At 52.4% G+C, this 26963-nt stretch overlaps 6 protein-coding genes across 6 annotated transcripts; 1 reads left to right on the forward strand and 5 right to left on the reverse strand.

Moving 5' to 3' along the window:
• Positions 1 to 159: 159 nt before the first annotated feature.
• On the reverse strand, positions 160 to 1675 carry BO86DRAFT_362386 (uncharacterized protein; the record flags this gene model as incomplete). The annotated part of the gene is made up of 3 exons (XM_025669915.1): positions 1353 to 1675; positions 701 to 1282; positions 160 to 625 (listed from the first exon to the last, which is right to left on the reverse strand). The coding sequence occupies exons 1-3, from the start codon at positions 1598 to 1600 to the stop codon at positions 160 to 162; spliced, it is 1296 nt and encodes a 431-aa protein (XP_025527694.1). The 5' UTR covers positions 1601 to 1675.
• A 1611-nt stretch (positions 1676 to 3286) lies between these two features.
• Positions 3287 to 4357, reverse strand: BO86DRAFT_448250 (uncharacterized protein; the record flags this gene model as incomplete). The annotated part of the gene is made up of 2 exons (XM_025676633.1): positions 3558 to 4357; positions 3287 to 3348 (listed from the first exon to the last, which is right to left on the reverse strand). Exons 1-2 carry the CDS (start codon positions 4258 to 4260, stop codon positions 3287 to 3289), a joined length of 765 nt encoding a protein of 254 aa, XP_025527695.1. The 5' UTR covers positions 4261 to 4357.
• A 2831-nt stretch (positions 4358 to 7188) lies between these two features.
• On the reverse strand, positions 7189 to 15497 carry BO86DRAFT_313146 (uncharacterized protein; the record flags this gene model as incomplete). Its single annotated transcript, XM_025667992.1, has 8 exons — positions 7189 to 10760; positions 10810 to 11323; positions 11380 to 11685; positions 11753 to 11829; positions 13243 to 13349; positions 13799 to 15085; positions 15142 to 15276; positions 15337 to 15497. 8 exons carry the CDS (start codon positions 15495 to 15497, stop codon positions 7189 to 7191), a joined length of 6159 nt encoding a protein of 2052 aa, XP_025527696.1.
• A 975-nt stretch (positions 15498 to 16472) lies between these two features.
• On the forward strand, positions 16473 to 21408 carry BO86DRAFT_93300 (putative protein kinase). Its single transcript, XM_025677812.1, has 4 exons — positions 16473 to 16796; positions 16890 to 17070; positions 17205 to 21204; positions 21270 to 21408. Exons 1-4 carry the CDS (start codon positions 16688 to 16690, stop codon positions 21279 to 21281), a joined length of 4302 nt encoding a protein of 1433 aa, XP_025527697.1. The 5' UTR covers positions 16473 to 16687; the 3' UTR covers positions 21282 to 21408.
• An 834-nt stretch (positions 21409 to 22242) lies between these two features.
• BO86DRAFT_389295 (endoplasmic reticulum-Golgi intermediate compartment family protein) lies at positions 22243 to 23975 on the reverse strand. The gene is made up of 3 exons (XM_025672093.1): positions 23682 to 23975; positions 22924 to 23508; positions 22243 to 22835 (listed from the first exon to the last, which is right to left on the reverse strand). Exons 1-3 carry the CDS (start codon positions 23770 to 23772, stop codon positions 22327 to 22329), a joined length of 1185 nt encoding a protein of 394 aa, XP_025527698.1. The 5' UTR covers positions 23773 to 23975; the 3' UTR covers positions 22243 to 22326.
• Positions 23976 to 24253: 278 nt separating this feature from the next.
• Positions 24254 to 26922, reverse strand: BO86DRAFT_362402 (uncharacterized protein). The gene is made up of 3 exons (XM_025669916.1): positions 26802 to 26922; positions 25639 to 26604; positions 24254 to 25545 (listed from the first exon to the last, which is right to left on the reverse strand). The coding sequence occupies exons 1-3, from the start codon at positions 26856 to 26858 to the stop codon at positions 24286 to 24288; spliced, it is 2283 nt and encodes a 760-aa protein (XP_025527699.1). The 5' UTR covers positions 26859 to 26922; the 3' UTR covers positions 24254 to 24285.
• Positions 26923 to 26963: the final 41 nt, after the last annotated feature.

Genomic DNA, 26963 nt, shown 5'->3' on the forward strand with positions numbered 1-26963 from the left:
CTTCCTGTCCTTTAAGCAGAGTTCTGTTCGCACTCTTCAATGTTATTCGAATTAATTGTATTTCCCAGTAATCAAGGAAGTTGCAGGCGCTAGTTGCTAAACGCATTTGGTCATTAATGATTTCCGAGGAGAATGATAATTCCCAGCTGTTGGTCTCATTCAGCATCCAGGTTTCCGGTCTGCAACAGCCCTCTCACTAAGATCATCCTGAATCCAACTTTGAACTTGCGATACAACCTCACCAACCAGCCGATCATAGTGCCCGCCGTTGGGCAAAAATATTGACTGGTGTGCCGTGACTTCGTCCATATGCTCCATCGGCACCGGGATCCAAAGTGAATCGTCTCCGTGCTTCCAATGGTGTGACGGCAAAAGTACGAATTTGCGTGGCTTGCCGGTGCATCTCTCCTTCCTCGTCAGGGTAGCGTTGTTACGTTGACCGTGGGTATTTTTGAGACTGATGTTGACTGAGTCGCTGGAGGCAGCCATACTATTTTCCTTCGTCGACAGCGCCATTCCATCCTCGGCATCATCAGGATCCTTCGATTCTCCCAGGGTGGAAGAGGATGTGGTGAGTTCCAGCTTGTCTGCGGGCACTACCAGCGATTGCTCTTCCGAGGGTACACTCCACGTCTGCAACAAGGCCGTCTCCAATGTCGTATCAGCAGGCTCGGTCTGTGCATGATTCTCGTGTTTCAACTCCCGCGGGACCTTCGTTCTGATGGTGGCTGTGCTGAGGGTGTAATAATTGATCCAACGAACTCGATGCGGACTCTCCTCCGTTTCTAAAGACATCAGTTGCCGATACCGTCGACGCAACTGCCTGTAGTTGTTCAAGCAGCCAGCGAAACGGTACGAGGACACCATGCGCTTGTAGATTGAGCGTGATAAATGGTGATGGTTCTTGTGGACGAAGTGAAGCATGCCATCGATACGATCTCGCTCCACGAGATGCACGTCATTGGCGAATGGCGGGTCAAATCGTGGCCCCGCCGATGCGGCGGCCGTTGCGACACAAAGATCGATATCGCTCAGGGTAGCATCTTGCTGGACTATTTCGGCTGCGTCTTGTTTAGGCTGCCACAGCCCGCGAAGCCCCGTCGGGATCACATGTGGATGCAGCCCTAGGAATGGAACGTCGAAGTTGACCAGCCCGAAAATGCGATGCAAAGATTGTGAGGGAAACGTGCTCGGTAGGAGAGCAACATCGGCTGCGAGGATGCCCCCGAGACTATGGCCCAGTAGGATCACGTCGAGATCATCGGCTACGTGTGGTGACAACCTGGAAAGTAGGAATTAATTAGCCGGAGTTTTCTGTGGGCGTACTCTTGCTGTGCAAGGTATTCACCTACCATTCACTGAAGTTCTCAACCGCCGTGCGTATCTCGCCGCGAGATTTGTATCGAGGATATATGCGAGTGTATATCAGGTGCGACTCGCTCAAGAGATCAGTCAGGGAGGTGTGTACATGGGCTGGGAAATCGGAGAAACTGGCTTCCGAGCCTTCGAAGCCATGGATGTAGATCAGAAGCAACCTTCGCTTAGCCAGGTGCTGAGGTGATGTAGGCCGCGGGAGGGACAGACTTGAGAAGGAACTCATTCTGTGGCCGATGCAAACGAGTTGTGAATATGTGGTCGAGGAGGGATATAATAGTAGCAGGCATGACTGATTATGTGCCAAATCAAGCACGCTTTTCAGTCAGATATATAAGGTGATTCTATGCTGCCTGTAAGTGCAGTGTTAAGTTCTGTAAGCACAGCCTGGGCTTGGGAAGTGTGACTCCACAGCAGCCAGCCACTCGGAAGGCTTCAAGCAGCAACCGGCTCGGCCCGATATTCCTATTTTTGGACTCGAATGCGAATACGAAGTCCGGTCGAGTAAACCTTTCGCAAGAGTTAGACCCATGAGGTGTTGTTGTGTGAACCAGATTTGTCTTCCCGAGGAAAATTCAATGTTGGCAAGAACCATTATAGACTTAACCGACAAATCACAAGCTCCCATATACCTGCTAATTCCAGCCCAGATGGAGGGTCAGAATCACACTAAGAAGTCTTAAAAGGGTTTGGAATGACTTAAAAATACTCTAGGCTTCTTTCCTTTCGATTCTACTATTTTAGTATCTGTATGATCGCCACCGACCCTGATATAAAAGAACAATTAGAGGTATTCCCTAATCTGGAGTTTTCGGCCCCTAAAATCATCGTTATTCCTAATTGACAAAGGGGCTCAAAGTTTGATTTCAGAGCCCGCGTGATTATGAGAGTTCTAGGGGGCTAGAAAAGCTCCAGTGGGGTTAGGAAGTACTGTAGTATACGTAGTCACATAATCTCTGACCGCATCAGAGCTGGTACACTCCAGTTGGATATACAGCTAGTAACCTGACAAGTTGTAGTAAGCGGAAAACGGCATTTCACTGAGACCTGTGGATGTTGGTCTTTGCGGGGAAGGTCAAGCGCTAATGCATGTACCCATTACACGTGTACTGCCTAGTCGCAAATGTGCTTGGTAAAAGTGGAACTAGATTTGATGATTTCAGATCTTCCGGGTAAGGCTTCGTATATACTACAGTAAATGGTATGGTTGATTGGTTGGGCTGTAAAATATTCACAAGGTCAATATACATAATGCCTTTAGGTGTGTATGAGTACTCATCCTTTGAGGGATTCCCTTAAATTCGGGTTCGGCCAAGGGCTGAAGACAGCAAGGAGACGGACAGATCCCTCACCACGGAAATCATCATGGAGTTCGCCTTCGCGAAATCAATATGCTGGAGGAGAGCCCCACAACTTGTAAATTATGGTTTCTTGCCGTATTCAACGCGGTGGCCCATAGCGTCTGGAGATTGCAGAAGTGGCCGCTTGTTTAAAAAGCCTTAGAAGTTGTGCCACTAGGGCTCATCAACCGCACTGATGGATCCCGAGATTGCAAATGTGGTTGAGAAGTTGTAGCTGCCCAAAGAACTTTGTTTAGTACTAATCATAGCTTACTAGAAATCAGGGTCATCTACTTTGAAACTCTTCTTTATTTACTATTTTCTCTCGCCATGACAAATGGTTCTTTAGTAGCAATAATATAATTGAGCAATCCATTGACGAATAAGCAATTCAGCTCGGAAGCTACCTATCTTAGAGAACTAACTAAAAGCTAACGCATGCAGCACGTAGGCCCAGCTAAGGGGATGCTTAATGGCGCCTGCGACTGGTAACATAAAATGACCACAATATCAATCGCGACATGCTGTTCCTCCAAAATCTCACCTGGGCCAGTCGTCTCCGTCAAATCTGGTTAGCTTACAGCTTTCTCAACGTGAACAGGTGCAATCATAATGGGTGCCAGGACCAACTCACCTCATCTCTAGTCTTAGTATCAATGCTTCTACCATCCATGCTTTCAACATCTGTCCATTCACTGTCCGTGCTTTCAACATCTGTCCAATCACTGTCTGTGCTTTCAACATCTGTCCTTTCACTGTCCGTGCTGTCGACATATGTCCTTTCACTGTCCACACTTTCAGCATCAGTGCTGGTGCTGGTGCTGGTGCTGGTCTTGAGATAACTTGATGCACGCATTCGCCTCTTCTCCAACCCGATAATCGCGCCCCCAGGTGCTACTACAACGCCCGTGAGAAGTGCCAAACAGCTCGGGAGCCAGTAGGGCCGGTTCGATCGATGCAGCGCCCACATGCACACCGCGAGGCACAGACTCAGAACGGTATTGAGCATATAGCTCCAGACCACCACATCCATCTTCCACATCGGAGTCGGTGGTCTCCATGGCCCCCCTGCTTCTTCATCTCCTTCCTTCTCAACCTGCTGCTGCTGTTTTTGCTGCTGTTGCTCATCCTCATCTACCGGATTGATGGCAGCGGAGGAGACTCGATTATCGAGCCTGAACCAGCAATCATGGAGCCAGGCGAGAGTGGCCAACGCCTTCTGGCGCGTGCGGAGCGAGCCGCCCAGTCGCCAGCAACACCACAGATACATGTTCCGAGTGTTACAAATGGCGAGGGCGAAGCCCGGGAAGTAATTATGAGCGTACATGACCTGCAAGGTAATCTCGACCCACTTCTGGCGGGGGGAGTTATCGGCGTCGCAGGTGGGGTGGCACATTGATTGGGGTGGGTTCTCAAGTAACCAGATGTTGACCCCCATCCACGCGATGTAATGTATACAGAAAATGATGACAAAGAGTCCTTGGGGTGAGCAGGTCCATTGTCGCAAGGCTCGGCCCTTGGCCGTCGAGTATTCCGTAGAGGCCATGCCTCTAGCTTGAGGAGGATGGGTATTGAGATAGTAGGTAGAGTGTGGATCTTCGATCAAAAGGTTCAAGTATTCTTTGGTGAAGGGCGAAAGAAAGAAGTGTGTGGATGAAGTCGTAGAGTTGAGTAATTGTGTGCGGTTTCAGAGCAGAATGGAGATAACTGAAGGGAGACTGTAGAAGAGCAGAATGGAGATGACTCACGTTCTCGAGTGATATAATTATCAGGCAACGGCTGAAAAGACCGCCCTCGTGGCTTGTGAGAAAGCGGTGGTCGGAGGTTAATTCCGTTCGGATTTGTTTCATGGCATAGCATTGCCATCATATCATACTTGTCATAGCCCTAAGGTTGACGTAATGAGCCTACACGGTATACTGGATCTGATCCGAGGAACGGAAGAAGAAGGATGAGGAGAACGGATGTTGCTTAATGTTTCTAATTATCAATGATGTTCCACTGCTGGCTATCTCATTCAGCATCCATGTTTCCGGCTCGCAACTACCTTTTTCACTGAGATCATCCTAGATCCAACTCTAACAGGCTACCATCCCAACCGATGGAGTCAATGATTGGGGCATGATTGGGGCTAACTCCGGGCTCGACCCAGGGTCATCGTCATATTCGAGGGTAGAAGGTCATTGTGTGTTCACACTCGCGGTATTTCCATCTGGACCGGATGTCGCAGGCGTTGTGGAATTTGGGATTTGTCGATCACATCTACACCTTGGCAACGTCTAGCAATGCCCACATGCCTTGCAATGAAATCTTTGGTCAGTGTCATACTGCCTATGAGATGTCAGTCCCTGTCTATCGTGATGCCTTTTGGGCTCGACATACGGCACGTTGAGTCTGACAAAAGCAAATTGATTTATACGTTCAGGATCTTCTTTCCAAGCTCATTGGGCGACAGGGTTAGCAAGCAGCTCAGAGCATGAGTGTTCTCGGAACGCATATCTTAATGTATAACCACTCACGCGGTGCTTTGAATCTCCGCATCAACAGGGGGTTCCCCGGAGCTTGGTAGATATAGAAGCGTGAAACAACCACAGAACCTTGTACTCATCTCATCATGTTTCGTGTCGATCATGGAAAGAGTTATGGTCAGAAATCTGTGGATGTCGACGGAGGACGGATGTGATACTATGAGTCTGTTCAATTCAAGCAGCACCCCTCTTTTGTCTAGTTTGGATGATTAACCATTCCTCAATTTCAGACTCTGTAGTGGATCCGCTTTTACCACAAAAGGACTTAGAGGATGTGAATTTTCAGGTCCTGGCAGTTGATTATTTCCACATTGCTAGTCCTTCTATTCAAGGAGCCTGATATCTAGTGACGGAACTTGGTATCCGGCCAGTTAGGCTAGTGAGTGAATACATCACAATTTGTTATCAAATGCCACTTATGAATGTCTTTAAGAAGACCCCAATTAAATGTGAAGTGCATGTTATCAGAGCAGCAGTGATTATCTTAATCTGTCCTCATCCCATGCATATTCATAGGGGAAGAACTGCAACAGGTCTCTATAGTACGATACCAATCACAGAGAAATGACAAGCAAATCGTGTGATTGAACTACATTTTTACCTTATATCGTGCGCTAGTCCTGTCACTACCCATCGTACCGCATAGGAAGCATCCTTATCATTATCGAGGTATTCACGGGCTAATATCTAGGACGAGTTCTAGCCCCTGGTCCGATATAAGTGTGGGTGTCGATAGAGAAACTAATGCCGAATAGGCCTCGACAGGAACAATGGTAAAAGGCACAGGTCTAGTCTGATACTGAAAACATGACATGTGCATTGAACTATCAAGAACTTTACAGCCCTAATGATGAGAGCTCGGTGGAAGAATGCGGCCCTCTACAGTTAGGTTATCCGAACCGAAGTGTTCAATGTCACCAGCAACACGCCATGGGCCCACAGAAGAGTTGGTATATCTTTCTCGGGTGCGACTTTTATCTGAATGCGCAGCACAGTGCAGGAGTCTGGGGAGCCCTATTTACCACAGTATGCGCTCCGCGAGCCTGTATGCCTAGTCACAGTTCCAGCACCTCACCTGACATCATATACTGCCTCTCCCCCACCTGGTACCCCATGATATATCTTCCCTTTTGCCATCATATATATTCAGTGGTTTTTGCCGTCCATAACCACAAGCTTCTTCATTGTGAAGTTCTATAACCCATGAGTGACCTAGCATCTGATGAGCCCGAGGGCATTCCCACACTGGATGAAGAGACACTGCGACACCTCGAAGGGAAGGTGTATATCGTCAGCGCTAACGAGTGCCATCTGACCCGTCTCGTAGGGCAAAGTATTACCGATTGCGACGCGCAGTGTTTTGAGCGACCAGGATCAGTGACAGCTTCGAGGTTGTCATCAGATAATTCATTGAGTGCGGCTTCCACAAATTCCCTTATCTCTTGTGAGAGACAAGTTCGGTTCATAGTGCCGCACATTCTGATGGCTTTTGCAATCAGTTAACCGACATTCCTGCTGATCCTTGCGGGCGAGTAATGCTGATGAGTACTTTATCTGATTCTGTACAAGCGCAGGCTTCCTTGCCTGTAGAAGACTCCCGATGCTTGAGACGATAGGAAGTGTTATCAAGACCGGTTTCTGACTTTCAAGACTTTGCAGAGTGCCATGTTTCCAAGCACCTCCTTCGAAGCATCGTCCGAGGTATCTCCGCAACCGAACCAAGACAGCGAGGTGCTCTGTCCCTCAGCAAGTTTCTTGGATATATCCCCGGCAGATGGTAGTGAGTCAAGAGATCCTTACATTTTGGTAGTTAATCGAAGTCTATTCAGTACTTTAGCTTACTCTAAGCCCAGATAGCTAGTTCGAACCCGTCTTCCTCTCTATATGCCTGGCTATGGCAAATGCTTCGTGTTAGAAAAGGCGGATCGCCTCCCCAAAATTCCATCTCACATATCCCGAACATACCCCTGCTCCGACACCCCTCCCTTATCCAACACAATATAATACTCCGCATCCTTGATCGCCTCCAGCCGATGCGCGATGGTCACCACCGTCGACTCCCTCATCTCCTCGCGCAGGATCTGCTGGATCTCCAACGAGCTCTCATGGTCAATCGACGCCGTCGCCTCGTCGAGGATGACGATGGGACTGCGCCGCAGCACCGCCCGCGTGAGGCCAATCAGCTGCCGCTCGCCTTGGCTCAGATTGCGGCCTCCGGCTTCCACGGAGGTCTCGAGACTCCAGCCGTGACGGCTACAGACGCGCTTGAGCACCTCGCCGCATTCGGCGTCGGAGTACTCGCCCGTCGGATCGAGGTTGAGCCGAATGCTCCCGGGGAACAGGACGGGGTCCTGCGCGACGAACGTGACGCGGGAGCGCAGCGCTTGCGTCGTGACCTGCGCGATGTCCAGGCCGTCGACGAGGATGCGCCCGGATTCCGGCCGCACGACGCTGAGCATCGCGACAGCCAGTGTGGACTTGCCGCTGCCGGTGCGCCCGATGATGGCCGTCGTGGAGCCGCCGGGGATGCGCAGGGAGATGTTGCGGAGGGAGGGGTCGAGGTGCGGCGCGTAGCGGATCGTCACGTCCTCGAAGACGATGTCCTGGCCGAATTTGGGCCATGAGGCCGGGGGGTCAACCGTGCCGGGTGGCTCCTGCTCCACGTGCAGCAGTTCGTCGACTCGCTCGACCGATACAAAGTCCATTTGGAGCTGGCCGTATTGCTTGCAGAGGGCGTGGGTGGAGGTGACGAAGTTGTGGGCCGCGATCAGGACGAAGGCTGCCAGCCCCGGGCTGACGCTGGTGTACAGCGCGAGGACAGTAAGGCAGAAGGTCGAAGCCGCGGAAAGGCTCTCGAACCGGTACATGAGCCAGCTCTGCAGTGACCAGTAGAAGTGGTCCATGCCCTGGAATTTGTCGACGACGGCGATGACGCGGTTCTGGAAGCGGCTTTCGGCGTGGAAGGCGCGCACGGTGGTCAGGCCATGCAGAAGTTCGCCGAAGTTGGAGATAAGTGGGCTTAGCGAGACCATCTCCAGGCGTCGCAGGCTCTGCGAGGTGGGGAGGAAACGTCGGAAGATGAGGACAAAGGCCGTGGTGAGCAGGAGCGAGAACCCGAGAAATGTCGGGGTCACAGTTGCGATCACGGCGATCGAGGACACCCAGGTGATGGCTTGGAACGCGATCATTTGGAACTGTTCGCTGATGTTTCCGTCGACCACTCCAATGTCGGAAGTTAGTCGATTCATCAGTCGGCCCACCGGTGTCACATCGAAGAATCGGAACGTGGCGTTGCTCACCCGTACCATCACCTCCTCGAACAGTGTTCGGCCGGCGCAATAAACGATCACCAGCATCAGAAGCTGTGCGAGCAGAAGCATCAATGACTGAAAACTTGTAATGATCAAAAATGCTACCAGCCAGGGTTTCACATTCTCATCTGGCGCGGGGAAGCCATCAAATGGGTCCCGCGGCGCCCAGTGGATGTTGTTTGCAATCGTCGAGGCGGTAGTTAGTTCCGCACGGGAAGACAGACGGTTGAGGTTCGATTGTCCGAAAAATAAGAGCATCTGCTTGTATGCCTCTCCCCACTCCTTGAGAAACCATGACTGGCCAACGGAAGACAAGCGATAGATTGTCAGCACCGCAAAGAGCGCCAGCCACCAGCGGTATTTGCCAGCTTGGATGTACTTCCAATACACCCGCGCCTGCACTCCCCATTCTGCTCTATGTTCTTCTTCTATGAACTTCGTGGGAATTGCAGCAGAGGCATCCTCGAGAGAAACTTCACCCTCGTTTGCAGTGTCTGTGCTTTCCGACAGAGCACCTTCTCGGTCATCGCTGCCATGAGACGACACATTCTGGTTCGTTTCTACCCTGGCCTTCCCATTTTCGATGTGAACAGTCTGGTCGGCAATTTCACCGACTAGGTGGGTTCGGTGGGTGACAAGAACCACAGTCCGGTTGCGCATCAGCGGCCCCAGGAAGCATTTGTTGACAACTGCCTCCGCTGTGTTGTGGTCTAAGGCTGAAAGAGGATCGTCAAGTAGCAGTATCCTGGCTGAACTATACATCGCCCGTGCCAGAGCCACCCGTGCCTTCTGGCCCCCGGAGAGACCGATACCATTCTCACCCACAAAAGACAGATCCCCATGCTTGAAATTGGAGAGATCCGGTATGAGTGCACAAGCATCCAGCACCAGCTTGTAACGCTGTTCATCAAATGGCGAAGAGAATAGAATGTTATCCCTGATACTCATGCTCTGAAGCCATGGGGTCTGGGCACAGAACCCGACCATCTCATTTGGGAGATAGGAGTTTCCTTCCAATCTATCCAGCTCGCCCAGTAGGGCTTGAAGCAAAGCTGTCTTGCCGGATCCCACCTTGCCGTGGATAACGGTCAGACCTTGGGGCACGTCCAGGTTGACATTGGAAAGTACAGGTGATAATTTCCCAGGCCAAGCAAAAGTACATGATTCCAGTTTGATGAGAGAGGGGCGGTCGGCAGTAATTGGCGTTCTCTCTTTATCCGGCTCTGCCATGAAATCTTCGATTCTCTCCATAGCAATTGAGGCGTTTATGAGCACAGTGATGAGACTCGGAATATCTCTCAGTCGGGTTTCCAGCATTGTGAATAGTTGAAGAGCAGGAAAGATGATGTCTATGCGCAGCGGGTTTCCAGCCAGAAAGGTGTAAGCGTATAATGCGACCACGGGGAACAGCCCACTAGCAAGGGTGTTGATGAAGCGAATAAGCACGTTCCAAAGACTAGTGACAATTCGTAGATTCAACTCAGACTGCCTGGCGTCCATTACCTGACGAAGCCAATGGTTCTGCCAGCCGTACCAACGCAAATGCCGCAGAGCCTCAACAAATTGGGAAGATATTTGGAGTCGTGCATCTGTTGCAAGGCGACGTACACGTTCCCAGCGAAGAAGTGTACGAGTGATCAAGGCGTTAAGCGTCTGCGCAACCAAGATGGCTATCACTCCCAAAAAGCATGACGGCCCGAGGAGCTTCCAGACGAGAACAGTCGCAATGATAAGCCCCAGCGGTTTGTCAATCAAGGAGTCGATTTCCCAGAACCTCTGGGCTACTTCGTAGACGTCCCCACGCAGTAGATTGAAGATCTTGCCCATGGAAGCTGTCTTCTTAATCTTCTCCTTGTGCGTAACCCTTTTGGGGCGCGAGAAGGGCCAACACCACCTCTTTGGCCGGCAATTCGATTCTGTCTCATCATCCGTTTCTTCAGAGGGCTCAGCTCCATCTTCCTTCTCACTTATTTCCTGATCGAAGACGTTCTTTCTCGAAAGTGCCTTCTCATAGACCATCATGATCATCTCGCCTCTACTCCGTTCATAGGCACGTCTCCCGTACCACAGATTGAGGACCTGAGCCTGCGCAAGCACCAGGCGAAGCACCAGACTCAGCAATGCATAGGTCAAAGCCGGCCTATTGGACGTGCTTCGATCCTTCATCGCCTGTAACAATTGCTGCAGCAAGACAGGGGTAGAGAAATCTGCATATTTAGTCAGCGACGCGCAGCCCCTCAGCGACAATTTACCAACCGCAAAGCATTTGCACAATGGAAATCGTCGTTATTATTAGAACGTCGATTCCATTCGCTTGAAGTAACCTTCCCAGCACGGAACCTTTCAGTTGACGGAACTTCTCGTGCAGTCTGCGATGCTGAAACTCGTATCCCAGAAACCACACATCTTCCTCCTGCAATTGTTTGTTCCTGCCTACAGATATCAGCGGGGCCATCCAAGACACACTCAGGAACTGCCAAAGTCGCAGGTTGTCCTCTGGGCTACGGGAGTTGCTGAATGGCGGTTGGCCAACGGCGCTGATGTCGTCCTGCGGGAGACTATGGCTGCGAAAGGGCATTGCAAGGATGACCGTACAGCCGGCCAAAGCAGCAGCAGCAGCCACATGACGGGTGAAGAGTCTAGAGACATTATACACATCATCATTGATGATATATGCGAACTCCACCACCAATGCACTCAGAAAAAAGGCAAGCAGGGATGTAGGGCACGATCTCGGGCGCAGCACGGCAATCATGGCAGCCGCCACAGCCTGGTCCCTTGTCAGCGGGCGGGATTTCATCGCGAACCATTGCTTTTTCCACGTACCCAGGATACAGGTAACACGATGTAGATCAAAAGCCCGCTGAGGATGACGCTGGTCAATTCAGCGAGGAATCCAATCATCGAGATGGCGAACAGGGCTACAACCCAGCCAACCCGTTGCTGTGGCCGGTCTACGGGCAGCTCTATCGATGCTGGCTGCTCCTGAATGAATGGATGCATCCATTTTGGACATCTCAGCAGAACTCCATGTGAGGTTAAATGGCTCAGTGCAATGACCAAAATAACTATCGCTGGTGCAAGGGAGAGGTACTCCAAAGCACAGAGCGACGGTCGCGCGTGGGGGGAGTCCTGTGGCGGAATATGTCAATAACAGATATTCGATACAAGGACTTGATGAGATATCAGCGGAGCTTACCCAGAGCCAATGGCAGGAGCTAGCATCTCCATCATTCATGTCTATCAGCATCAGAATTGACCACCTAGTGACTGAGTCTGGGTAACACAAGACACCAAGGTTGAAGGAAGTAGTTTAGCCATCTCTCATCTCACCGACCCTAGGCTAGGCTAAGGCGGCCGACTCCGCACCGCCTACTGTTGATGCCTCAGGCATAATACCCGAAAACAAACTAGCACTAGTCGATCCAGGATCCATGGAGGTAACTTATTTGCAAAGCGCTAGCTTTGCATCTCTATAAGGGCCTAAGCAAAAGTGACTAATAATGATTAGTTAAATTTCCATGAAGACTTAACTAGTCTTACTTTCAGTAGTAGTTACATGATTTGTGCTTTACCGGATGGCGGGGAGGGTTTCAGAATATATCATGAAATCCTTTTTACCTGTAAACTTAGACTGTAGACCTAAGTTAATTTATACAGATTTAGGCAGAAAGGAGTTTGTTTGAAAAACATAAAAGAGAAAGAAAAAAAACAAAAAAAAAAAGCCCAGAAAAGTTACGATATTGAAAGAGGGTAGGAAGGCCTCGCAGTAATAAGAATCGTGGATAACAGCAGAAACAGATATAGATTATATGATATGTGTTTGGCAGGCTGCCCAAGCAGCTAATCAGTAAGGTATGTTCAGAAGCCTGTGAAACCTATCAATTAGTGCAGCTGATTACTTGTCCCTTGATGGCCAATCTCTTGAAGGGCTCAACACACACGTGCTCCGCAACAATGACAATACCCTGTCAGGAGGATTACTTATACATGGGCCTGACTTGCAGGTTCCTTCCTTGACCAGAGGCTTGTTAAAGCGCCTCTAGTAGGCCTAGTTAGGGACTGTTGACAGGATCTAGGATTTTTTGGAGCAAACAATCAGCTAGATCAGTATCAAATATTCTTTCAGCTGAGCAGGGCAACGCTCTTGTTACCTGTACTGAGATCTTTCTAAGCACTTTCTAAGTAGCTGAGGGCCTATTTTGCAGCTCTAATAGCCTAATATAAGTAATAAAGCTAGATAAGAATATCTATACAATGATCTAAGAATCTGTCTATGCAGCTGTTTAAGTACTTTTCCAACTACCTTTTGCATACTGTAGGAGGGAAAGTAGGAGTGCAGGGTTAGGAGGGGTTCAAGGATGCTGGGTAAGAGAATAAGGTATAAAGGGAAGTTGTGAGATAGAAGAAAGACAGACAATCAATTAAATATCTGCCTAAGAAGGGACCCTTTCCACTGTCGGCTTTAAGGTATGCACTAAGTGTCTGTCCACTGGACGGAAGGTTGCTGCCATCCACCTGCTCTCCCTTTCCCACCCGCTTCCTCAGCAAAGATAGCCTTGCTTGTAGGAATTCTTGCGCGATTTTTCATCTGCATAAACAGCCTCGCTTGTATAGCTATTCCTTACTCAAGTTCTTACTCACATAAACCACCTCACATGCATCAACGGCCTCACTCGCCACAGCCACCACGGCGACAAAGACTGCCACGACCGCGCTTCCTCGCGTGATTCCTCACTCGCATAAGCCTTGCTCGCATGATTCCTCGGATAAGTCCTCGCTCGTAGGAACAGCCTCTGACGGCGGTCCTAAGGCCTCACCCCGACTGCCGCCCACCGCCCACCGCCCACCTCGGTAGTTCTCAGCTAGTTCCGCACATATAGCCTCACGTAGCAGAAGCAACCACCATTCCACCTCTTTCGCAGGTGTCATTAGCCTCACTCAGACAAAAAGCCTTACTCGCGCCTGCCTTGGCTGAGGGCTGCTCACAAGTCACCGGATGGCCAGGACCTCATACCGTATCAACCTGCCAAGCATATGGGGTACTGTGCTTAGTTTCTTGTCTCTTGTAAGTGGGGCGAGGCCCAAGAGCATTCATGTACTGAAAGCGAAAGACTGAATTATAGTCACGTGATATTAGGGTCATTGTGAATGTGCATTAATGTTGATGTGAATTTGGAAAGGAGATTGTCCATTTCATCTTCATCGGAACCGAGAATTTCATGTCAAGCCTTGTCATCAGTACGTCTCATCACTTGTAGTCTGCTGCTGACCAGCCGGCATACTAGTTCTGTGTACCACGCGAACCCACCGCCGCCTTCTCCACTCGCCCATTCCTCCGGTATTACCTCTTTCTTCATAGTCTTGCGAGCGTTCCTTGCCCTTCTTATTCTTGGCAGACGCCTTTCTATCACTGGTGGAATCGTGAACCGAATCACCCCCAGGCCCAGATGCCACACCATTGTCATCCGTGACGAATGCAGGAGGCAGATCCCAGACCCAGCCCCCGATCTCTCCACCGGCTGCTTGGTCTTCAGCGCTTCCCGGCACCTCGAACCCGACCCCCGTGATCATGCGCTCGACCACCCACTCGCGACAGTCTAGATCCAGCTCCCACTTTTTGCCCTTCCATGCCCAACCGCTCGGGGGTTGGACGTCTTCGAAGAACCGGCACCCCTTGGGACGGTCGCCCGCAATGCGAAGTGGCGAGAGTGGGTCATATGGCATCGGGCTGAACAGGAAATGGTCCCATTGAGAATCGGCATATGGCGCCAAAGAGCGATACTGAATTTCAAAGACTTCGACCTCGCGTTCTTCGGTGTCAGAATCCAGGGAGATATTGGCCAAGGAGCCCATCATGGACATGGCACTAGAGGAGGAGGCAGGTAGTGGAACTCCAGCAGCGTTGGCCGCACTCCTGAGTTGTTTCTCGGCCATGGATTCCGTTCCTGAAGGTTGCGAAGAGAGGCCCGCTGTGACAGCCTGGACAAACTGGTGAAAACGAGGATGCAGGGAGAATACAGCGAGATTACCGCCCGCCAGGAAGACCAAGCGCCAAGGAAAGAGATGGGCAGTCAAGAACAGAAGAGCGGCAACGAGCAGACACAGTAAGAACACCGCTGACGAAAGCTTTTCGTCGGAGAAATTGGTCACAGGTGCAAAGGCGGAAACCATGGCGTCGTGGGCGTCGGAGAAGTCCGCCATGCAATTCTGCAAGTCTCGCATATTCATGAAGAAATCCTTCGAGGTCTCTGAGGCTGGCTTGATAGTTTTCGCAGGTGCCAGTGCCGGGCCGTCGTACGAGTAATAGGGCATAATACTTGAGGTAGATGTTGACGGAGGGGGAGGGTGCCGCGCCAGAAATGCAGGCACCATGATGAAGAACAGAAGGATAGAGATAGGAATCAGTACAAAGAGGTGTGGGTTCAGGCAGATGAACGAATAGATGAAGAGAAACGAAAGCGTGTGGGAGGTTTTCTTCCAGCTGAACAGACGTTCAACCTGGATTTGAAACGTAAAGACAATTCCAATTCTGCATTAACCCTTAGCATGTTCTGTAAATTAAGGCTGGGAGATTTAGTATTGTACCTTGCATTGAATCTGCGAAAGTTGTTTGCCATGAGAGGTAGGCTGAAGGCTGGCCGCTTGGGGTCTGCGGCGAGAGACTTGTCTGACAATGATTCCTTATCGGCATCTTCTGTAGGCACTACCTGCTCCAGAATTCTATGAAGAGGTGAGTAAGTGGGAAAGCTGGGAGCGTTGCGAACGGATTAAAAGACATACTTGGAAAATAGCCTGTCCTGCAGAGACCGCCCAGCCCCCGAGACTGATCGCTTGTGCCCCCCAGCTCGCGAATGCTTGGTATCATGTTTCTGCTTGTCGGAGAATATGACAGGTATAGGCTCATCGCGATTGACGATGGGTTCTGCGATAGTGTCATCCATGACGATTCATCAACAAGGACGCTTTTGCTGTGATCAAGTCAAGTCAAGTCAAGTAGGAAGAGCATCTCCAATGGGGGATGTGGAGAAAGGGAAGGGTGAGGTCACAACTTGGAGGTGAAGTTGCAGCAGAAGCAGAAGCACATGCACACACATGGCTGGATGCCCAGATTTTGGGGTCACTCCGAGCTTATCGGGCGGGAGCTTGTATTGTATGGATTGTATGGATCGTATGAACAGGGTCAGTCAGTCAGTCACAGACGGGTATTGCGCAATACGATCATTACGTAGAGTAGCAGGAGGGTCGGAGTGAGGGCGATCCCGCCAAAACGGTAACTAAAGTGGGTGTTTGGGCTGTTTGCAGCCATGGGAAGCAGGCAAAAAGGAGCAGGGGGGCACCACTACTACGTAAAGAGCTCTGAATGGTCTCGGGCTCGAAATTGTTTACCACCTCTTTATTTTTTCCATATCAATCCATCCTCTCTCGGTCTCTTTTTCTCCTAACACACTTACATCCCCCCCCCACTTACTGTCTCAGGCATAGAAGTATAGGGGATTTTCATTGTTGACCTGTACTCTTTTTCTTTTCTTCTATCACATCACCCATTCTTCTTCTTCTTCTTCTTCTTTTTTTCTTAACCACCTTCCTATTTTCTCCAGTGTCGGGCACACTCCGTGTTTGCTCTTTCTCATTGGGAGTGGTTGCTTAGGTATACACAAGCCCGTACGTAACTTTCCTCGACGCCAAGTCTGGCAGCGAACAACCTTCTGCTGCCCCAGGCAGAGTTTCTTCTCTGCAGCACATCGCTCATCTTTCCTTTGGGATTTTTGCCCGAAAAGGGGTCCCCCCCCAGAACCGCTTTCACAGACAGAGCTTTCATCTGCGGTTTTGACTCGATCTAATCGACTACGTACCAGATTCCTTCGTCGCCCAGCCCGCAGCAGACACCGCTGTTCTTGACCCCCGCAATGGACCGGTAGCAACCGTTGATGGGTCGCGCGACGGTGTTGATCAGGGTTCTGCTTGGTTTGGACACCGAAAAAAAAAATAATAACATTCGCCTTCTACTCCTGAATGCCATTGCGATTGGGCTTGCCCTTGCATCCCCCCCCGCTAATTCGCTTCCCCAACCTCTCGCCTCCGGTTGATCTACCTACCTGTCGTCCGGAGCTCTCCCGGTCGCAGTTCGAGGATGATGCCCGAAAATCCATCTTTTCAAGACACTCCAGGAAAGGGGCACTTGCGCAAAGTTCAATCGAGATCGTCGAGCCCGTCTAGAAATGACGGCTCATGTCCAGAAGGTAAAAATGCTTGATCAAGATTGCAATCGTCATTATCGCTTGCAGGTGGTTCTCTGTTGACCACGGCTAACCCATTGTCACTCGCTTGAACAGAAGGACCCACGCGCAGACGGTTGCAAAAGCACTCTTCGACCTCTTTCCTTTCCGAAGCCTCGTCCCACTCGTCCAAATCCATTGCCGCAACCCGCACAAGTGTAATGAACCGGAGGAGGCTGTCTATTCGCGATCAGAAAGCGCCGCAAGGCCCACGACCACAGGATCCTTCACGAACAAGGTATTATCGCCTCAAGCTCTCAGTTGCCTCCCCACCCCACCTTCCCGCTATTTTGACTTTAATTGTGAAACCTTTTGCCCTCAGCTTCAAGATCTCTGATCACGCATGTCGATACTAATTTGAATAACGTGTAGCAATACATCCGGCTCGTTCTTCCACTCCGGAAACTCCTCAATCGATTCCACAAATGACTCCACGCAGAGCAACAATTCCCGCATTAGCCTACGATCTACCAGTGTCGGAAATTTAGCGAAGCCAGACTACAATCAGATGCCCTCCCAAAGTACCGACTTCCTTCCCTCGGTCAACTTCGACGACATGCAGAATAGTATCGTTGGGGAATCGCAGTTGAAGTATTTCCCCGTGCCCGGAACTACTGGTTCGGGGTATGAGCCAGGTTGGGCAAATGGCAGTACCAATGGGGAGGGTACACGATCCAGGAGCAATTCTATCCGGCGGAAAAGCGTCGTTAATTCGTCTAGCGAATCGGTGTCGTCTCGTCCATCAGCGACATCTACTACGACAGGTCGTAATCGTCGCCAAAGCCTTGCTCAACAAGCGGGTCCGAATGGTACAGCATCGCGTGCCCCGAGAAAGTCCATAGGCCCGGCCTCCTTGCCATCAATCGTAACTGGGAGGCGACAAAGCCTGTCTGCGAGGAAAGCGAGCGCGGATACCACTCGTACAGAGCAGACCAGCTATCTCCGTCCCCGCACGCAGCAATTCGATCTAAGTCGAACCGAAGGTACGAAGCTTTCCAGCAACGCGCGGAGTATCAAGGCCAAGTCGCTTCAGCCACCGTTGCGAGAGCCCGACGATAAATACTTGACAGCGTCTGGCCCAGCAGAATATTCTCGGTCATCATCGACTAATGCAGTTCGAACACCAGTTAAAAACGCGGCAGCCGCTCCTAATACTCCAGCCTCGTCCTGCAAAAGAGTCTCGGTCATGCCACCACATGTACATGGTCTTGGAGCCCGAACCATAAGCCCTACCGATGCGCGTCGGGCTAAACGTATGTCAACAGCTCCTTCGGCGCACCCTACGCCCTTTACACCTCCGACCCAAACAGAGCCCATGCCTGTCCGACCTCGCTCGACCGCGCAATCGCCATCGCATATACCTCGAAAGAGTGTCACTCCGTCCTCAAACCGAACCACCCCTGACCCGAATCGCAAGTCGTACAGTTCCGGCCTGTCGCTCTCATCAACCACAACCTACAACTCCGTAAGAAATTCAGCTGGCTCACTGCAAAACCGCCTATCTCACAGCTCGTCAACATCCCGATTACCTACTCCTAAGACCCGCTCCGAACCGAACCCGCCTGATGAGGAGGTCCCACCTGTCCCTGCGATTCCCAAAGCCTATGAATCCCCTAAGGGTGATTTTGAGCCGCCGAATTATGTCACTCCGCGCAAGCCAAGCTTAAACATGGAAACAGGTTCTAAACCTAAATTTGAGTCAGAACCGGATAACAACCTGACCGCGACGATTTCAACGGAGGATGACGCCCCCAAGACAAGAGAAGGACGCGCGATGAAGACTCCTGAAGCCAAGCCTAGAACCTCCGCGCTTCTTGGGAAAAGGAATCTTCAACCTCTCAAACTACCACCTTTGAATCTGCTTCCCCTTGGCACACCCATGACAACCAAGATCGAGGCATTGCGAGATCGTGACGATGATTTGACCGTACACACACCATCCGCTCAGATCGCATCCAAGACACCGAGTACTCCCCTGACTGCCTCCAAGGCTAACTTTTTCTCGACGGTCGAAGATGATGATCTTTTGGCAGTTACACAAGCGAGAAGCAGCACGTCACACTTCGCGCTGAGTACTTCATCAACCGCCTCAGCCTTGCGAACTGTCAGCGGTTCCAGTGCTCTTGCAGGGTTTGACAACACGCCGACTAATGCAAGGACGATGTCGCCTTATGTTGCATATAGCCTACCGAAAAGCAACAGCGAACATACAGGCTTGAAGCAGAAAGTCAGTGACGACTATTCGCCCAAAGCGATTCAATCGTACAAAATGGCTGGTCCTCGACCTCAAACACAGTCTTCTGCTTTCTCATCGAACGCTGAGACGATCAGCCAGCTCTCAACGCCCTCCGACCCGGAGAACAACAGTATATCGAGCTCATCCCTTCGCAACAAGATCACAATGACGCGGAAGCGAAGCAGCTCTAAGACTCAGACAGGGGGTGAAGCCAGCAGCGATCCCGTCAAACATGACCCAATGCCACCCCCGAAGATTCCAACTTCCTCGACCTGGAACAACCTCACTAGTATCAAGACTTCCAGCCCCACGCTTAAACCAAGCTATCTCAAGTCCCGACGGCAAGCATCTGTCTCGAAAGCTTCTGGCCAGACACTGAGGAAGCCTAGCTTCAGCAGTGAGCAGAGTCTTGCCTTGGAACCGAGCCCTTCCAATGACTCCAATGACAGTGATCCTCCCGTTCCTCAGCATCGGACTGCAAGCTCGATCTTTTCGCCGGTTCATAGGATCATCAGTTCGGCTAAATCCAGCGTGGCTTCTACTCCAGCTCCCCCACCTACCAGCGATCCCAATGTTGACCCCGATGTTCGTGTTGCTGACGAAGAGATGCGCAAACTTGGCAGTAAACGCAAAGACTTTGAGACGGCTGCCAAGAATCTGGATGATCTACGTCGCAAGGCTAGTCCCAAGGAGCGTGTAAGCCCAGCGCAGGCCTTAAGAATTGCAAACCTAAATATCTTCGAGCGAGGAGAGATTATCGACTTTAAAGATATCTTTTTCTGTGGCACTCAGAATGCCAAGAAACACGTTGGTGATCTCTCCGTCCAAGCCAATTTCGGCTACGACGACGACCGCGGTGACTACAATATCGTCATTGGGGATCATCTGGCATACCGCTATGAAGTGATCGATGTTCTCGGTAAAGGAAGCTTTGGTCAGGTAGTGCGATGCATTGACCACAAAACAGGAGGTCTTGTTGCAGTCAAGATAATCCGCAACAAGAAGCGATTCCACCAGCAAGCCTTGATCGAAGTCAACCTTCTTCAGAAACTGAAAGAGTGGGACCCTCAGCGTCGGCATAACGTGGTCAACTTTACTCAAAGCTTTTACTTCCGTGGCCATCTTTGCATCTCCACCGAGTTGTTGGGAATGAATCTGTACGAATTCATCAAGGCTCACGATTTCAAGGGCTTCTCCCTCAAGCTCATCCGCCGCTTCACTAAACAAATGCTGAACACGTTGGTGCTATTGCAGGCGAAGAAGGTCATTCATTGTGATCTGAAGCCGGAGAACATCTTGCTGTGTCACCCATTGAGCTCTGACATTCGGGTCATTGATTTCGGCTCCAGTTGCTTCGAGAATGAGAAAGTATATACATATATCCAGAGTCGATTCTACCGTTCTCCCGAAGTCATCCTCGGCATGTCGTACGGTATGCCCATTGACATGTGGAGTGTAGGGTGCATTCTTGCCGAGCTGTTTACTGGCTACCCTATCTTCCCGGGCGAAAATGAGCAGGAACAGCTTGCCTGCATAATGGAGGTGTTCGGACCTCCGGAGAAGCATTTGATCGAGAAGAGTACTCGCAAGAAGTTGTTCTTCGACTCGTTGGGCAAACCGAGGCTTACGGTTTCTTCGAAGGGCCGAAGGCGTCGTCCCAGCTCCAAGGAGCTCCGGCAGGTTCTGAAGTGTGACGATGAAGCCTTCCTCGACTTCATATCCCGCTGCCTTCGGTGGGATCCCGCCCGTCGGATGAGTCCCCAAGATGCGCTTCGTCACGAGTTTATCACTGGTATCAAGCTGGCTTCGCGTCCAAGGCAATATACTTTGACAAACAACTCGCCAGCCAAACGGGTGATCTCGTCCAACCCGTCCTTGGGACGTCCTCTTCCAGAGCCACCTGTGGCCGGCTTGAAAGGCGGAACTCTCGCCCGCACTCGAGACGCCTCGGGCACCTCCCCGGTCAAGCCCGCTGGGAAGCGTCACTCGACTGTGAGCGGGCTCCCGCCGTCGACGCCCGCCAAGCGAAATACGAGCATTAGTACGGGCACTCCTGGATCCGCTCTGCCCCGTGTTGCGGCTAGAAGTATCAGTGGCAAGCCTGATCTCGCAACAGCGGCGGCTGTGACCAGTCTGGTAAGCGAATCTTCCACTGTGAAACACCGAACATCTCGCAGGATGGCGACTAACTCGGATTATAGAGGACCAAGTGATGCAGGCAACTCCATCTAGACCCTTTTTCTTCCCCTTTCTGCCTCACTTCTTTGCATATCTGTAATAATAATTGTTTGATTACCAAGGTTGCATAAAAACGGGCTTCGACACATAAGAGGTTCTGCGTGTCCCCGTTCGTCATGATTGAGATTTTGAAACTTTCTTCGAGGCCCGCCCAAGAGAAGAGGAAGCGAACGGACCAAGAGTTTTTTTACCTTATACCCTTAATCGAGCATGTGCATGCTTTTCCACCATGACCTTTCAGATTTGTTGCAAAGTTCTCTTTCAAGCATGTTTGTTTCTCGTTTGTGTGGTATTTGTCATGACCTTGAGGGCCCCTCTTATTCTTCTGTTGTCAAAATCTTTGCATGCACATGTCAGCATTTTCTTTCTGTTTCCCTTACACTTTTCATATGTCACTCTTTTTCTTATTGTCTGGATGACTCTGGGGTGTTTTGTTGGGTGGGATGAAGACTTTGATTGGACAGCTAAACGCTCCCTCCCCCCCCCCCTCCCCCAACCTGTATATTTATTTATCTTAATCTCGAAGACAGTCTCGAGGTTCGATACCCGGAATTGTACACCCGTGGTTTTGTCTTGCGGTTTACCTCCTGCAGTGTTCGGAAGGTGTGACTGGAGTGAGACGGTATGATTCAGACAGTTGCTACTACATTACCCTTATATGACCACCTTGTGACTGGTGCTTCCGTATACTACTTCGAGCACGTGATCCTCGTATACATGTATGTAGAATAATTTGTATATGCTGCTGTTTGGGTCTGGCTATCATGCATATTGTGCATTTTCGCGGGCGATGATGGACTTAATGCTACATTTCACAGACATACGCTCTGGGAGTTGATGCAGTTAGTCCGATCTAACCGACGAATCGCAACTCTGACAAAGATAATGGATGATGAATGGTAGCAAGATAAGTAGCATTTTTAAAGCATATTTCAATATGTATTGTATCCCGAGTTTCTTTGTATCTTGATGCTTTCATGCTTAAGAACCAACGCAGCGCTCCAATGTGGACCCCGGGCTTTAATCCTCCGCGAAATGCCGCCCATTCAGCATCCCCTCGGACTTCTCCCGCCGCCGCCGGCGAAGCAGCTGGCCCGCCCAGCCGGCCATCTGATACAGCCAGCCGCCGGTGACCATGACGCCGGAGACGGTGTTGACGAGGCGCATGAGCAGCGCCAAAAAGCTGGAGCGCTCCTCGCTGACCAGGAGCAGGATGGGCTCGATGTTGTACTTGAAGAAGATGCCGGGGATGAAGTAGGGGCTTTCCGGGAGCACATCGGCGGAGCTGGTGGCGGCGTACTGGTTGGTGATGACGAGATTTCTATTGGCGCGGGCGTGCTGCGGGTTGGTGTAGATCTCCTGGAGCGCGGCGGTGCCCTTGGAGTAGATGGTGGGCACGACGGAGAGGAAGTACTGGTACTTGTAGTAGTGGTGCTCGGTGGCGGCGATGGTCTTGTCGAGCGGGTTGAGGAGGGTCGGGTAGTGCGGGCCGAAGGAGAGTTCGGTGATCATGTGGGTGAAGTTGAAGACTGCGCCTTGTTGTCAGGGTCTGGATGGGGGGGGGGATGCAGGGCGGATGCTCTGCTCTGAGAGGAAAAAATAAAAATAAAAACGCACCATTATGATCCAAATGCCCGCCCTGCGCATCATGATACCCGTGGCCGCGGGCCGTGATATGGAAGTCGCCCTGGACCTTGTTCCCCTCCAGACTGCCGAAGATGCGGCACGAGTCGACGCTGTCGCCCCTCCGCAGGCGCGGGCCCTTGGGGAATTTCCGCCGGGCGTTGCGGCGCACCTCGCCCAGCACGTGGTGGACGTGCGCGTCGGCCTCCTGCGCCGCCAGCCGGTCGGGCGCCTCCTGGCTCAGCGTCTGGTACTCGTGCGACGCCGCGCGGTTGCGCTTGTCCGTCCACAGCTGCCAGCTGGTGCGCTCGCGCTGCAGCAGCTCGCCCGCCAGGATGCGGTCGCCCGAGGCGTCTTGGATGTTGACGTGCAGCGTGTCGCAGGGCATGCGCACGACCAGGTCCAGGTTCAGCTGCAGGTCGTGCGAGACCCCCTTCTCCACGCTGAATTGCTGGGTTTCCGTGCCCCGGAGCCAGGTCCGGAGTTCGGTCACCGAGAACACTGTGCAGATCAGGAGGATCAGGACCGTCCATTGGCCGCCGCGGCGGGAGGGGGCCGTGTATGAGGTTTTGGTTTTGGCTGGAGAGAGGGCATACTGAGTTAGTTGGAGGTCTGTGTGGATGGTTGGTTTGATCGGGGGAGGAGGGGGGGGGGGGGGGGGGGTTGGCGCATGGGGTTGCTGGCTAGCTAGCTAGCTAGCTCCACAGATATCTGGTTTGTAGAGCAAGATTCGTCAGGAATAAAACACTCACGAAAAGCATCAAACGTCTTCAAGCCGCCCTGCAGCTGAGACTTCTCGCTGAACGCATCCTCATTGAGGCCGTGATCGGCGAACCCATTCATCACGAAAAGCTTCCGTGTCGGAGGCAGACACACCCGTCAATGGACAAACAAGGGCGAACGTTACCGGGTCAAGGCATTAAATTGGCAGACACACAAAGAATAAAAAGAGAGCGACAATAAGACCAAGCCCTTCGCTCTCCAGGTCAGATGGCGGTTATAAAAAACGGGAAGAGGGGGGGGGGGGGAAAAGGAGGGACGAAACGATGAAATGGGGATTGATGGTGGAAGAAAGGCCAAGTAGGCCGAATTGCGCGGTGCAACTCCGCACTCCTGCGTGGAGCACCGCCGCCGCGCTTATCGATAACACGGCCAAAATTAAACTTACTGGAAAGGGTTACTCCCAAATGTTTACAGACTCGCTGCACTTTACATTACGTATAGTACACTCAATACTTCCAGTTTGTACCTCATAGGCACTCCCCCCTCTTCCTTATAATGTGGCAAGCCGATGAACAAAGGTAACATAATGGTATAATGAATAGTCGGCACGTATCTGCACATAGACAGACGTCTTTAAATCTCGAAAATCTCGCCCATCCCGACGCCGGCGCCCTCCGCCCCAGCCCGACTGTCCACCAGGTCCAACCGCCAACCATGCCAGTCCCGGAGCTTCCTCTTGATCTCGCGCACCCATTCCACCCGCTTGCGAGCCTCCTCTTCTGCCTGGGCACGCGCGAACTCCGCCTCATCGAATTCGTCATCCAGGTTCTCTTCCGACAGAAGCTCCAAGCTACCGCGTGTCCCAGCGGGCTGCTGGTTCGACGAGGCGCGGCCTCGGTTGCCGTAGAAAGTGTTCCCGCCCGTGAACGCGGCGATCCCACTGCTAAGCACAGTCGAGAAGGATGAGTGCTGCCCGTGGGATTTGCTGTGGGCCATGCTGCGGCGGCGAGCGTGGTCGGCCGATGATCCGCCGATCAAGTCGACGTCGTCAAAGGTGTTCGCCGCCGCCGCAGTCGCGGAGTCGGGGTCCCCGCTGAAGGAGGGGTGGTAGTCGGCTCCGCCGGCGAGCTCCTCGCGCTTCTCCTGCCATACGCCGCGGCGGAGATCGAAGACCTCCCCTTCCAGATCTCGGATCCGCCGCTGCAGGCGAGAGCGTTCCTCGTCCTCGAGTTCGTCGAGAGCATCGTCATCCGCTCCGCCGGCCTCGCGCTTGCGAAGGGTCTCCTGCTCCTCCTTCAGGCGGAGGTTCTCGTTCTCCACGGTCGCGAGTCGCTTGCGCAGGACCGCGGCCTCCTTCTCCACCTTCTCGCTCTCGCGCAGTCGTGCTTGGTGACGGGATTCGGATTCGCGGTGCAGGTTGCCCATGGCTTCGAGCTTCTTCTCCAGGGTCTCGATCTTCTTCTCCGCGTCGGCCTTTTCCTGCTTCAGCTCTTTCACCTCCCGCTGGAGGCTCTTGATCAGAGTCTCGCTGGAAGTCTTGTCGACGCCCTCTTTGACCGCCTTCTCCGAGGCACGAGTCAACGCCGCCTTGGTATCCGCCAGCTCGCGCTGAGACTTCTCCAGCGCGGTCTCGCCGGTCGAGAGCTTCTCCTCCAACGCTGCGATCTGGGCCTCATGCGCGCTGCTCGAGGTCGACTGCGACGAGAGCTGCGCGCGCAGATTTGAGATCTCCAGCTCCATGGCCTCGATCGTCGCGGCCTTGGACTCGAGCTGTTTCAGCAGATCCGCCGGCGGCGACTCGGACTGTCCCGGCGCAGACACACTGGCGTTATTGCGGTGCGTTCGCGTTTGCAGGTGCGAGTTCTGTCTCTGTAGCGAAGCAATCTCCGCTCTCTAAGTAGACACAAAACCCCACGCAATTAGTCAATGGGCTCCAATCCCAATCTGACAACCCTTTCCCAGGATACGAAAAGAAAAATAACTCACCAACTCCTCAATCTCCGCAATCTTCTCCTCCGCCCTGCCCAACTTCTCCTTCAACTCCTCAGCATCCACACTCGTCTCCCGCAGATCCTCCAGCTGATCCTCCGACTTCTTCCACCGGCCCGTCGCCTCCTCGCGCTCCTTCTCCAGCCGTTTATTCTCCCGCTCCAGCTCCTCAATCCGCGCCGACTGCTTCCGGTACACCTCCTGTACCGCCTCGCCGTCCGCACTCAACGGCGGCAACGAAGGCGACTTGAGCATGCCTCCTCCTCCTCCTCCCACGGGCGCGGACGGCGACGGCGACAGCGACCCCTGCGACACCGAGCCCTTCCGGAACGATGACGACCGCATCTTCGACTGAATCGACAACGAAGGCTGGCGGCCGTGGCCGGCGGGACGAGTCGGCGGGGCGTCGAGTCGGGTCGTCCCGGGCACGGAGGGCGGCACGTCTTCGCTATCCGGCGACATCGTGAGGGGCGCGTCGGGCATCGGTTCGGTGCTGGGGGATGCTTGTGGGAATTCTGCTGCGGCAAGCGGTTGTGGTTCTTCGAGCTGCGGTGCTGCTGCTGCTGCTGCTGCTGCTGCTACTCCATCTTCGGGTTCTGCTGTTTCCGCCGCTTTTGTCTCCTCCGCCGCCGGTGTAGGTTCCTTCGGTTCTTCGGTCGTAGTGGTAGGCTCCTCTGGTTCCCCGGTCGCAGGTGGCGTTTCTGCGGCGACTGGTTCTGGTTCCGGTTCAGGCGCAGCCTCAGTCTCAGCAGGTATAGCGGCGGCGGTGACGGCGGTATCATCAGCTCCCTCCGCCCCCGCCGGAGTATCCGAAGCTAATACCGGCGTTGATACCGCATCATCAACCGGTGAGGGTTCAGCAGCAGGAGGGGGAGGAGTCTCGGGCGCCGCCGCCTTCGGAGAATCGGTGCTGCCCGCAGCTTTCTTGTTGGCTTTCTTCTTCTGCTTCTGGAGCTGAGCGACCTATTCCCAACCCAACCCAACAAAATTAGTACATGTACAAGTCATCCCACAGAATCAATTTGTCGTAGACTAGTCGTTTGGGGGAGGGGGGGTTGGTCTGGACATGAATCGCGGGCGCGGTTGGACGGGGGCCACAATCCTCCGCGGAGGTAAAGGCCATCGGGGATGATCTCGTAGGACAGGAGCACATAACATACCCGTTTCTTGGCGGCCGCCAGCTTTTCAGCTTTGATGCGCTCCTCGTCGTCAGCCATGATGGGGCACAGGATGGATCGGGGAGAGGAGTCGGTGTAGGTTATTGAAGGGAGGGAAGAGGAGAATGGTAGTGGATATGATGAATGCTGTTCGGAACGGACAGC

The sequence above is a fragment of the Aspergillus japonicus genome, assembly GCF_003184785.1.
Source record: "Aspergillus japonicus CBS 114.51 unplaced genomic scaffold BO86scaffold_24, whole genome shotgun sequence".
NCBI classification, from domain to species: domain Eukaryota; kingdom Fungi; phylum Ascomycota; class Eurotiomycetes; order Eurotiales; family Aspergillaceae; genus Aspergillus; species Aspergillus japonicus.

Coding starts and splice junctions, on each gene's coding strand:
- BO86DRAFT_93300 (XM_025677812.1), top strand. CDS start 16,688: ATGATGCCCGAAAATCCATCTTTTCAAGACACTCCAGGAAAGGGGCAC. Junction 16,797..16,889: donor TGACGGCTCATGTCCAGAAG/GTAAAAATGCTT, acceptor TCGCTTGAACAG/AAGGACCCACGCGCAGACGG. Junction 17,071..17,204: donor CAGGATCCTTCACGAACAAG/GTATTATCGCCT, acceptor AATAACGTGTAG/CAATACATCCGGCTCGTTCT.
- BO86DRAFT_362402 (XM_025669916.1), bottom strand. CDS start 26,858: ATGGCTGACGACGAGGAGCGCATCAAAGCTGAAAAGCTGGCGGCCGCC. Junction 26,605..26,801: donor TGGCGGCCGCCAAGAAACGG/GTATGTTATGTG, acceptor GGTTGGGAATAG/GTCGCTCAGCTCCAGAAGCA. Junction 25,546..25,638: donor TTGCGGAGATTGAGGAGTTG/GTGAGTTATTTT, acceptor GTGTCTACTTAG/AGAGCGGAGATTGCTTCGCT.
- BO86DRAFT_389295 (XM_025672093.1), bottom strand. CDS start 23,772: ATGAATGGGTTCGCCGATCACGGCCTCAATGAGGATGCGTTCAGCGAG. Junction 23,509..23,681: donor GAAGACGTTTGATGCTTTTC/GTGAGTGTTTTA, acceptor CCCTCTCTCCAG/CCAAAACCAAAACCTCATAC. Junction 22,836..22,923: donor CGGGCATTTGGATCATAATG/GTGCGTTTTTAT, acceptor AACAAGGCGCAG/TCTTCAACTTCACCCACATG.